The 13,009-nt window shown below is 49.5% G+C and overlaps 1 protein-coding gene across 3 annotated transcripts in view; it reads right to left on the reverse strand.

Moving 5' to 3' along the window:
* Positions 1-13,009, reverse strand: part of Cabin1 (calcineurin binding protein 1) — a 116,182-nt gene that overhangs the window by 54,410 nt on the left and 48,763 nt on the right. For 2 of the 3 annotated variants that reach the window (XM_029482190.2, XM_021173767.2), the window contains exon 26: positions 11,521-11,699. In XM_029482190.2, coding sequence (XP_029338050.1) covers positions 11,521-11,699 — 179 coding nt within the window. The remainder of the gene's footprint in view (positions 1-11,520; positions 11,700-13,009) is intronic. The other variant, XM_021173768.3, reaches the window with a different exon arrangement.

Consider the following 13,009-nt stretch of genomic DNA (forward strand, 5'->3'; position numbering starts at 1 on the left):
TCTACTCCAGGAGTAAATGTTACTTATTTCAGTCAGTTTCTGTGGTCCTACATGTGGTATCTAGCTAGTATTCACTATACAATTATAAGACATATGCACATGCATTAAGAAACAAACAAAAACGCATACTGTAAAGAGGCAAAATAACAGAACTAGGATTGGAGATGATCACTGACTATTTAAAATAGCAACGATTAATGTGATGCATAGCTATAATTAGGATGTTAAAGCTATAGTGGAAAATCTGTACACTACCCACGGACAGATGGTAAATTTCAGGAGTGAGTTGGAAATTATAAAGAAGAGTCAAATGCAGTTTCTAGAAATAAACAAACAGTAACGAGAAATGGGATGATTCTTCTGGCCAGGCTTCTCAGACTTGACACAACTAGGATGAAGGATCAAAACTTAAACTAGAGGGCTGAGAAGATGGCTCAGAGCTTCAGAGGAAGCACTGAAATTCTTACATCGGACGGACCTGAGTCTGGCTGCTAGCACCCAACGCAGTGGCTCAAACCCACCAGATCCAGGGGATCTAGCACCCTCTCTGGTCTCTGGGTATGGGGTGCTCACATACTATACATATTTAAACATGCAAGCAAAATGCTCACACATGCAGAAAAAAATTAATTCTTGGTAAAACAAAAGTTGAAACTAACTGAATATAAACAATCCCAATTGAAGGGGTGGGGTGGCAAAGCAGAACAGAGCACATGAGCGGCCTAACCACTACTCAGTCTCCGAAATGAGAGAGGAGCACTTGCTCAGCATATGCAAAGCCCTGGGTTTGCTCCCAGCACTGCAAGAATTAAAACACGGGATAACCAAGACTTTTCCAAAAATCATAAAACACAGAGCCATTAAGAACCTCAGAAAGCACACCCTCTACACATGATGGAGGGATCACACAGGGCCTGACACCGAAGGCCAGGCAGAACACTCACACACATTAAATAAATCAATAGATCTTTTACAAAAGGTTAAGAAATTAAAACAACAACAACAACAACTTCTGATCAGAAAGCACGCACTAGATAATATCTTAACATCGGGGCAGGAGGAGAAATCCAGATTTTAGAGTCAGTAAAAATAATTTCCTACAAGGTAAGAGTAAATGAAGACCTTTTTGAAATAATAAGTAAATTTATTATCAGTAAGTATGAGTCATGAAATGTTAAGGTAGAACGAATATGGACCCAGACAGAAAGCTGGACCTGTATAATAAAAGTGAGCTCTCTAGAACTGGCTAAGGTGATGATAAACGTTGTAAAAGGCCTTCTTCTACCAGGTGTGTGTGCTGCTGCTCAGCTGTAAGGCCAGCACTGATGAGGGAGAACACAAGACCTGGTGTCAAAACTAAACTAAACTAAACCTAAACTAAAGTAGCAGCAAAGCATGAAGCCTCCTAAAATGCACAAAAGTAAAATGCATAAAAACCACAAGAACCCGTAAGACCCTTACAGTGCTGTGAAGAAGTGCAGCGTCTTCAGGTTGGTGGTGACTAATGGTGTCACTGTTAGCCAGAAGGCACAAACCACATTTGTGCAATCGGTGAATAAGTGATAAAGTAGTTTGGGTATCTGAGGGTGAAGTAGGGACCTAGAGAGCCAAGTCCAAATTCACCCTGTCACTGAGATGGGGCAGAGGCAGACATAGCCCCACTGTGGCCCTCCCAGTCCTCTTTCAGAACCTTAGAAATCAAACACTGGTGACTGTATCCGCAGGCAATCCCAGGGGATTGTACGAGCTACTTGGTGGGAAAATGGGAAACAAGGTAGAATTGTTTACAAAAAGTAGAAAGCCCGGAGTCTGGCAGGGCAGACTGTCAGTGCTGAAATCCTGCTCCTTTGTGCAAGCCTGGAAAACCTAAAAAATCCATGCCACAGTGATTTGCACCTCTATGTAAAACTAAAGAACAGTGACCATTTCCAAAACTGTGAGTGATAGCTCGCTCCTAAGTTCAGCTGGCCAGATGTAATAAAAACAGAGGATTTGGGCCACAGAAGAGACCAAAGCTGGAATTGTCTTACTTGATAAAAAGCTCTTCCTTACTTTCAGGGTCAGGCGTGGGGCTTCCTAAGTCCTGAGTGAGGGGTGAAGGCCAGGCCTGCTCCACTCAGAAGAAACTCCATCTTGGGTCTCCACTATAAGGAGCCACTGCTCCCTCTACAGGACTGATAGCCCATTTGCTGTCTCCGCAGAAAGAGAATACTGAGAAATGGTGACCATTACACTTACAGTAATCATATAAAAAGTCAGTATAGTGGATACATGGGGGAGAACCACAGCATTACAGAGGCCAGAGGCCAATGCTGTGATCAGTCATCTCCTCCATCTTCATGAGGGCTCCAGGCACAGGCCTCAGGGAACAGGCTTGCTTAGCGAGTGCCTTTACCTGCTCTATCTTGGTAGCCCTTGTTGAAGAACTTTGAACTAAAGGGTCTCTGGTGCACATTCCAATCTCATATCTGCTACTGACATGCTAGACAAACACGGCTGAGTAAGTTTACTGCCTTAGGGCTCCCATTTCATGTTTCTTAACACAAGTTTTAGCATCCTTATTCCTGAACATGGGATCTCCACAGGCTCTACCCCCTGACACACGCTAATGACAACATAATGACCTATCCCATCCTACAGCATTCGCACTGGCCTAGACAGAAACATGAATAGCTTGGGCAATGCCAGAGAGGCCTGAAAGTCTCCAGAAGATGGCAGCCATGCCCTTGCTGTTAGCACCCCCAAGAGAGCCAGGCCAGGGCCAGCTCATCTCAGGCAACAGGAAACACGCTGTGGGGACTGCAGACTGAGAAGCATAGCCAACCAACACTGAGCTTCAGGAAGCCAGCCTTGCCAGGATGATCTCACCCACTGGCACAATGCCTCACTAGCTCACTGGCTCTCAAGCTGTTAGGCTCGCAGCCTAAAGGAATTGCCAGTTTGGTGGAATCCCAGCTGTGATCATTGTAAAAACAGAGGATTGACTTGAGCAAATGGGTATTTACTCCTAATGAGCTAATGCCTGCGCAATGCTTCAACACGAGGGGACCACGGATTCACAAGCAACATGGGGAAGACAGCCAGACTGTAACAGAAATGCTGTGGGCAAGAAGAGATGATGGCGCGGAGGGTTGTGCTCCACGGAAAAGGAACACCCCGCAGAGAGAACACTCTTAAGCCTCTTAAATACCAAGAGAGCCACAGCAGCCAAGGGGAGGGGCCAGGCTGGACAGCCTGTGGATGTACTTCCCCAACCTCTCACGTGCATGAGAAGCTCTGAGAGCCTGCAGAGCTCAGGCTGCCACTGGTACTGAGGATGTTGTGGTGGCTCCAGTTCTCTCCTCAGGGATGACCACAGTATAAAGCAGCCCTAATAAAAGCACAGCTAATGGAGCCAGAATCACCACAGTCCTGTGGCAACACCTAAAGGTCACAGTGCTGGACAGTGCCGGGGGTTAGAGGTTGTACACAACAAAGACTGGGAAGCCGGGGCCAGCAGAGCAGGCTGGCAAGGCTGCTGCCTGCTTGTGGGATGCTGGGGGCTTACATGTATTAGAAATAGAAGACGACAATGGCCATCGACATAGGTCAGTCAACGTAGGCCAGTCGTTAGGATTTCTATCTGGCATGTATAAAGCCCTAGGCTCAATTCTCAACACCACATAAACTAGTAACTCCCATACCCACTAGGAGAGGCAAGAGCATCAGAAACTAGCCAGGTCATCCTTGGCTAGAAAGAGGGTCAGTATCTTCTCCTGTCCCGCTTCTTCCAAGACAGAAAGCAGGAAAGGCTTGTTATTTTTTAATCATGTGTAGATGCATCTGTGCACAGGTACAGATGATCTCTCAGAGGCCAGAGGGTTGAACCCCCTGAAGCTGGAACTAGAGGAGGTTGGGAGCCACGTAACACGGGTGCTGAGGATTGATCTAAGTCCCCTGGAAGAAAGGCAAGTGCTCTTAACCTCTGAGCCATCTTCTCCAGGCCCAAGATTAGAAACTTTAAATTGCAACTTCTTTTCTCTTCATTGTGTACATGTGAATGCATTCGAGCACGCATGTGCCACAGTGTGTATGCGGAAGGTCCCTCAGGCATGGTATGTGTCTTTTCCTGATGAGCCCTCCCTCTGTCTTGCTACCCCCATCCCCCTCCTCCTTCTCCTCCTTTGCAGTAAGAACATTACTACACAGCCCTGGGACTTGGGATCCTCCTACTTCAGGCTCTTGATTTCTGGAATTGCAGGCAAGTGTCACCACACTCAGCAAAGGTGAATTTCTTCAAATAAGATATGTTAAGAGGTTGCAAAGTTCAGGATTTCATTTTTCTCTGTTCCTGCAAGTCTGGTGAGTATGTAATGGTGGGTAAGATAATCCTGATTACAAAGTCCAAGAAGACACACATGGTTCCACATCAAGTACCCAACTGGCCAGAGGAAGCCAAGTTTCCCTTCTTTCAGAGCCATAGGGTAAAGACAAATGAAAAGCTCTTAGAAGATACCCAGAAGCCTAGCCTGTGGTATACAACTATAATCCCCGCACTCAGGAAGCTAAGGCAGAAGCCAGCCTGCGCTACCTGTCAGGATCTGACTTTAAAATATAAATAAATAAGTAGGTTGCTGTAGTGTGCATGCATACAGAGCCTCCCATCTCCTCTCCCAGGGAGCCATATCTTCTCTGGTACAGCTGACTGAGGACCTTGGGGAGGCAAACAGACAAAGATAAGAGAGAAAGTGTGCTAGGCATATTTCGCAATATGATAAAAGTACTCTCTTTCTGCGACCAGCTAATGAAGGATGGCTCAGGGGCTGGGTGAGATCAGACAAACAACAGAGCCTAGTAGCTCTCCCACAACAAAAGGCCAGCCTTAAGACTCTAAAGTCAGGTCAGTTAGCTAGGAGTAACAAGGAAAACTGTGTGAAGCCTGGGGCAGGCTCTCCTCATCCTCCAGAGGCCACGCCCTTGAGGCTCACCAGTGGGGCAGAAGGAAAAACGATGCTACTGACCACACTGTTTTGTCCTGACTCCCAGAAGGCCCTCTGCAGAGCAGTCTTCTTAGCTCGCCAGGCCAGAAGTTGCACCAGAGACTTCTGGGAGAGCAGGGTCAGATTCCTTTTGGGTCGTACTCCCACCCATCACTTTGAACCTTTGGGGAGGACTTACCCTCCCTGGCCAACACTACATCTGTTTCCTGGATAGCTGAATTCAGCTTTATCTCAGCTTACACAGCACCTGGCCCAGGCACACTGATAAAATGAGGGAGTGTAGAGCTGCAAGGGGCTAGGGCACTGGCGAGAGCACACAGCTAAGAACTGAGCTTCTGTTCTACCTCTTCCACACAGCTGCCAGTGGGCACTGCAGACCTTTCCTGGGATCCTGTAGCTGGGGGTCCCAAGAGGCTGACACTGACACTCAAGAGGGCCTAGGCAGGCCGAGGGTGGGTGTTTGGCTAATGTTACTAAAGCAGAGACTACTACCCTGCTTGCCTGCAGAGGGCCACATGTGGGCAAAGGCAGGCAGTGTTCTCTGTTGCCTTGTCTCAGCCGTCTGCTCCATCTCTGAGGGGGTCCTGGGACACAAACTGCAGGTGCCCTGGACTTGAGACAGAGCAAGAAATCTACAGAAATCCTTTCTGATCGACCTAGCAAGAGACTGACACATGAATGGGACCCCTAGGAACCCCCACTTTAGCCCTGAGTCTCAGAAGCTAGGAGTGTACTCTTCTGAAGAAGCGGCCTGGTGGTCAACAGGAAAGAAGATCAGCACTAGCAAGTAGGCTGCAGGCTGGGCCTGATCTTTTCATTTACAGTGTTCTTTTAAAGTTTTGCTTATATGGCAACTTTTCATTGGAATGAATACTTGGGACAAGATTTCAATATCTGATTCTCGGAATCACACCAAGGCGCAGGCGCCACTCCAGCCTGCCCTCTGCATCCTGAGGGGAGAAAGCTTAGCTGCTAGTCACCTGTTGATGAAGCCCTGGCACTCTCCACTTCCAGGGCACGAGTCAAAGGATTCAGAGCCCACTACGAAGAGGGAAAAGGGCTGGTTTGGGGATAGAACGGTAGCCTGTCCCAACAGCTCTGAAAGGAGGTTCTCTTTTGAGTCTTTCTTCATCCAGGTTTCACCATGTTCAACACCACAGGATGCCCAGGCTGAAAGAGCTTCCTTGGGAGATGTGGGCTTCCAGGAGCTCCTTCAATGTGTTTGTGACACTTGCTCCAGCAGGAAGCCTTATAACAGCTCTTGTTTATTCCCTCAGACTAGACCAATGAATATGCAGAAAAAGGCTTGCCATCAGAGACTGCCGGAACTTTGACCAGTCAACCTAGAGAGATCAGAATGTCTGCCAACCAGAAAACAAGTTTCTAAAAACCACGAACTCAAGTAGAACCAACATTCTGAGAAATTTCCAACCAGGCAAAATCCATTCCAGCTGGTCTTTGCTAGTCAGCTACCAGGAAATGATGGGTCCACCAGGAATGGGGCTGGCCACAGGAAACATGGGTGCCAATAGCAGGCTGAGGAGACTGCAAAGGCACCAAGGAGAGACTCCAGAAGCAGAGACACCTTGAGAGAGAAGCAGCAGCAGGTGGGCAGCAGAGCTTCACACTATGGGGAAACAGGCTGCATTCCTACCCTGTCAGCCAGCTTTCCTGGGTCAGTGAAGCAATGCCAGACACTTCAAGCTCCACTTTGCTCAGACAGTAGTGCCAGGAGTCTGGTAGTCACTGGGAATCAGTCTCTTTCACTCCAGCTCAGGTTAGGAGATATACCAGCCAGAGAGAATTCAACCTCTCTGAACTCAACTGCCAAGAACAGAGGACACCAGGACAGTAGGCAGCCTATGGCTATCTGGTGTACTTTCCGGGAAATTTCTTCCAATTAAAGACAAGGGGAATCTATGTGTCTGGAGCCAAGCAGGAGTCTGTGGCCCTGTAACTCCACTGCTCTCCTGAGTCCTTTCCCCACAACATCCCTTTGTGGCCACTCCAACACACTGCAGGGCTCTGTAACTCACATTGTCTTTGTCCCCACCCCAACCCCCCAAGTCCCCCTCAGTGTCCTTAGACTGATGGTAGTCATCCCAATCCACAGCCACTGTCTCAGGCACCACCTAGGGGCATGCAGGCTCAACCACAGCGGGGGCAGGGCACTCTCAGCGCAGTACCCTCCTCCGTGCCTAGCACACAGCGGGAGCTGTTTAACTGCCACCATCAGCACTGGCCTGAGAGAGGGTCTCAGAAAGGTTAAGAGGAAGAGTGGGCGCAGAAAGATGTCAGCTGACTGTCCGGAACAGCATGCTCCCCTGGGAGTCTCTCCCACTTTGGGCAGGTCTGTTTACAGGAATATGGAGCTCCTACAGAAACCCACCTGCCCTTCTCCCCAGGAGAGCAGGATGAAGACCAGGTTCAGGACCAACTGAAGAGTCACTGACAGTCAGGGCACTGGGAACTACATAGGGCCCACTCAGAGTTTTGGCTACTGTACACAATCTGCAGTTTTATACTTGTCCTCATAAAGGGAATTTGATATCTTGAGAGTCTGTTGCCTTTTTCTTTGTTTGTTTTAAGAAAGAATGAACAAAAGCAATGGAAGTACAGGCCTGAACTACCTGCCAGGCAGGGAGGCAGGAGGACAGGGGAGAGGCTACCACTGCCTCTGCATCAGGCCAGAACTGGGCAACAGGCAGTTGGCAGAAGCCAAGCACAGCACATCAAACACACATTCTTGAAATCACAGGACTGGCAGACACGAAGGCGCTCCTGGTCACAGGGGAAGCAGGGAGCCGGACTGAGGGCTGAGCATGCGGTCTGCACTCTTCCCTGAAGCGAGCCGTGACAGTGCAAGCAGAGACAAAGCCTGGAGAACAGAGTGTGCTCAGGGTTAGGGGCAGCACGGGCAATACTGGTGGAGGCAGTGGGTGAGCAGGTGAGCATGGAAACAAACAGCACAGTGCCACAGTGACAGGATGGTGGGTGAGGATGGATGGCCGTGAAGAGGACATGCTACCTCAGCTTCCCTACAGAGCACCCCTCTACAGCTCTGCCCATGCTGGCAATGGGGCAGAGTGGACAATCCCCTGCAGCCACAGATACCAGCTCCCAAGATTCCTGCCATTCTTGTCCCCTCTGCCAATACAGACCACAGAACTTGGCTAAATATGGCCTTTTACCCCTAACCAAGGCAGGCCTCTAGGACATGCAATCTCACCTCTCCAGTGCTTACCTATGCTTCACCCCACTCCTCAGCTATGCAAGGCTACCTCCTCCAAGCTTACGGGGCTGCTCTGTGCATCTGGCATGTGCTGCCAGAAGACCTGGATGGACTGGTTAAAGAATCCCAGACCATCCACAGGGCAAGTGCTCTGACCCCTGAGGCCCTTCTTGGCTTTGACATTCTCAAGTGATATGGAGTGTGACAGGCAGACAAACAGTAAGGTTCATTCAATAAATATTGCTATAGACATATCCTGAAAATCAATTAGCCAGATCAAATGAAGGTAAAAGCCATTTAGGAATGGCCCTATTCCATGCACCCTTCATTGAGGCACCTCCAACCAGGACAGAAACATGGAACTACATCATTTGTAAAGTCAGCCTCACACCTGGCCTGGAAGAGACTTTAACCATACTCTCAGCTCTACCCCAACAAGCAGGAAGCCTGACTGCTCTCAGTTTCATTTCCTTTAGGGAAGTGAGGCCACTGACAAGCCTGATGGTGGCTGTGACAATGGAGACAAGCTGCCATCCTGCGGGCACCTGCCTGGAGCTTGGGACCAAGAGCATACAGTGAGTGCTGTGTGTGTGGAGAAGCCTAACTGTTCATACATGTACACATAGGCACACACCTGTACAACTAGCATGTAGGGCAGAATGAGAGAGTTTGCCATTTGACATGCACACACAGCAATAACTGGGAGCCCCCTTAAAGTTTACAGAATACATGACACGTACTTCTCCCCGGAGACTATCCCTCCCTCTCCCTTCCACCTCAGTTTGGTCAATCTAGGGTGGCCTTGTGACCTTGGTAAGAAGAGCTGGATATGATGGCTGACTACTGTGGCCTCAAGGGCCAATCACAAAACAAGTGTGAGTCTGCAAGAAGCGTCCACCTTCAGTGCATGCAGCACAGTGGCCAAGTCAGGACAGGTCGGACAGTGAAGCTGGGTCTTATCCTAGGAAGGAGCTTCCTCTGTCCATAGCCTGATGAGTCGCGTGGCAGTGCCTACACATCTGAGGCCGTACTCTAGCTAGAGTTGGGGTAAAAAAAAAATCCAAGAATAATGGCATACCCCAGGACCTGGGCTTCCACCCTATGAGCTTCTAGTTCACGGATGACCTGAAGAACTGCATCTAAAAGCGGCCAGGCTGTGCAAATCAATCAAGGCCCGTGTCTAAGGAAGCTGAGCATGGAATCGGTAGTCAGTTTGGAACTCAGAGGTTTCTCAACTCCAGGGTACTGCCCATGCCCTTCCACCTGACCTCAACTCCCAAGTCTAAGTGGTATCAGGCTAGAAGCACCTAGTTACACTGGGAGGGTGCCTCTGACTTAAGAGAAGTATTAATACCCTGTCTTGGGTCAGCTCATGAAGCAGGAGTAGCAGTTTCAAGCTATCAGCAAATGCCTTACTTTGCAACCTGCTTGTTTCTGCCTAAGGTCTGGCCCTTTCCCTAGGAACCAGAAACTGATGAAAAGGATATCACATCTGAAGAGTACAACTAATTTCGGGCTCTAGCCATGCTCCTGTGACAGAAGCTTCTGTAGGGCTGCAGAGGGTGAGGAGGCGGGGGCTCTCAAAGTGCTGTGCTCTCCATGTGCTGGGCCTGGACAGAAAGGAGGTATGGAAACCCACTGGCTCCACAGTTAACATTTTGGAGCTACTGAAAGTCTATCTGAACTTCCTTGTTCTGCAAACTTCCAGAACAACTATTAGTTAGCACCATACACTTATCTAGTGCCTGAACTCTGCAGCACTTCCCTAATAGCTCTATGCTCATACGTGTGCCACATGGCTTAGCAAGCCCATCAGGGCCAAGTGATGCCATGGGCTCCTCTGAGGTACTCCTGCCTCCCTCCTTCCTGCTCCTAAAAGCATGATCAACCCTGTGGGTGGACAGGCAAGCCCGTGGTACCTGCCGTCTGAGCTGGTTAGAGGGGCTGCAGAGCTGGTACAGGTCCTCCCCAGTCCAGGAGCACAGGGCAGGTAGGTAGATAACATGACATGGCGGCTGCATCAGCACCAAGGGTGTCTAGCAGAAACTCACAGCAAGGGTCTACTTCTACTGTGTCTGCTCAGTACCTTCAAAGGTCAATGGCTGGAACGGGGTGGGTCTCCCAGATAATATGAGTTAATAAAGAAGGGGAGAGGCTCTTCCACAGAGATCTGCTGAGCTGGAGCCAGGAGGAGCCAGGGGTCGGGTCCTCTCATTTCTGCTCTAGAGAGCTGTAACACAGGGTCTTATCAAAGACACGGCCCACTGGGAGGCGGTGGAGACACAGGGCATGCATAGATCCTCAGTCTCTTTTTCAACATATATGATGCAGGACCAAACCAACTCTAGATGGATGCTCAAGTGTTCTGTTCTCCCAGGAGATCACTGAAACACCAGCCCCAGAGGAGCAGAGGGGCCCTAGCCACTGTGCCATGCTTCTCCAGGGCATGCCCCCTCAGCTCTCTACTAGACCTCCAAGTGAGAGCTACCATGGCACTCAGAGCATCCATCCTTCCCCTAAGAACCACCTGACATAGGAACGACCCTGGCACCAATCCTACCCCACCCAGAAGTGTCACATCCCAATCCTGGAAGGCAGAGCAGCAGCCCAGATGAGATGAGTGACATGGAGTGAGGGTGTCTTTCAGCCCTATCACCAGCTCTCTGGGGTTCCACTTTAATGACCCTCTAAGTCCATCAGTTTGCTTATGCCAAGTACACTGTCACCAGCTTGTTACTGTACAGGTGAGACCATGGAAAGATTAAGCTATAGGCCAGCATGCAAGCCTCCTACTGTTAGTAAGAAATGTGACAGAATAGTCGCCACCTGCCTCGTCCCACATGGAACAGCCTCTAGATGCCCAAGAGTGACAGACTTAGTGTTAGTTATGGCCTACCTACCAAAGGACAGAGCCATGACAATGTGCTGCAGACAGGTGTAGGCCACATGGAGCTGACAGTGACAAGAATCACTCCAGGCAGCCTACAGGGCTTCCAAATGTCATTCAAAGATGCCAGCACCCCCATTTTGCAGGTAGGAAAATGCAATCCCAAAAGGAAGCTGCTTCCTTCCGCCAGACCTGCTCCTTCCCTGCCTCCCACGTGGACGTAGGCAGATGGCGACCTGAGCATGTCTTGGAAGCACAAGCACTGTGAATCCATGAGGTAAATGAGCAGCCGCAACATTGCCCGTGTCACCCCAGACCCAGCACCCCCCTCGCCAAAACAAAGCGACAAATGAAGTCGCTCAAGCACCCTCCCCACAGCTGGTGTGCCGCCCTTGGCACAGTAGGGAGAACAGGGACTATACCGTCCGGCGCCGCCTGCTGATGGGGTTTTTTACATTTGACGTAATCGTGGTCAATCGGAGTGGCTGTGTAAGGTGGGGATGTCAGACCTGGGCCAGAGGAGGAGGGAAGGGAGGCTCCGGGGCCCGGCAGTGTCCCAGCTGAAGAGTGGGAGTCCTCATCCACCAGGCAGGCCTTCTCCCTGTGGGGACAAAGCTGCACGTCAATGTCCACACTATGAGGAAAGAAATGTTCCTGTGGGTCAGCACCCTTCCCGGGGGGAGACTGCTGCTCCACATACCTTGTGTGGTCCCTGTCTCGAGCGGCTAATGCACTAAGGAGGAAGGGCTTCCCCCATATCACCCTCACAGCCTCCAGCTTCTAAATGGATGCTGCCCAACCTCTCTGGCCAGGGGCTAACAGCATCTGTTTTCAGGCTCGGGAAATCTTGCAGGGGAAGTGGCAAACATATCCTTAGCATGCACACCAAGTCAGAGCCTTTCTGCAAGATAGCTCAGCACAGCCAATCCTCCACAAATGAGCATCCACAAACAAGTACACACCAGCGCAGGTTTGCACAAGTACAACGCTGGTAATGGGGAGGGGGGGGGGAGTAGAACTATCTTTCCTGTTCATGGAACACTGGACGTCTTCACTATGCAGCAAAGGTATGAGGCAGGGAAAAGATCTAAACAGGTTAGCACAGATGGCGTCCCAGGCCCACTGCTGAAAGGTGAGCAACTAAACACCCTCAGTTGTTCTTTGTTGAAGTTTGAGGACAATTTTATCAGAGTTTGAGAGAGGAAAAACAAACAGAACAGGAAAGTCAGCCCATAAACCTCCACAACTGCCAGGAAGAGAGGTGGAGAAGAGAGACGGCCCTGCCACTTGAGTCAGGGGCTGAGAAAGCGGGGAAGTTCAACAATGACTATGACAGACAGCTACACAGCACTGGGCAAGGACGCATGCTTACACGCTGGCCAGTCAGCATTTGAAATAAAACGGGACACTGAGTTACTCTTTCTCAGTTCCAACCCACAAAAGCAAGCACCCTACCCCCAGGGGCTCCTCCACAAGCAGCCGATGCCTTGATTAGGTTTTCATTTGTTTTGTTTTTAATTAAGGAACCCGGGGAACTGGGGGGCAGGAGGTAGGGTACCACAGTGGCTTGCCTAGCATACCTGGGTTCCATCTTTTAGTACTACAAAAGCAAAATAAAGCTGCAACTGCACAGGTGCAAACAAGTACATACAAATCCACAAGAAAAGAAATTAAACTGAATAAAGGCCAATTCTGGTGTCAAGAGATCTGTTACAATTTAAGTCTAAGTATGTATGTCTGATTTCCTTAATTACAATGTATTCACATACTATTTATATAAGTCACATTTTTCAGGGCAGAATGGTGATCAGTAAAAACTTCTCTGTACCCCGGAAACCTCTTGGACTAGAGAACACCTATGTCTACTTGCCAAGCACACTGTACCAACCTAAGTCACCTACGACCCAGGTG

Source organism: Mus caroli, unplaced genomic scaffold, assembly GCF_978045245.1.
Source record: "Mus caroli unplaced genomic scaffold, Mus_caroli_1 scaffold_9, whole genome shotgun sequence".
NCBI classification, from domain to species: Eukaryota; Metazoa; Chordata; class Mammalia; order Rodentia; family Muridae; genus Mus; species Mus caroli.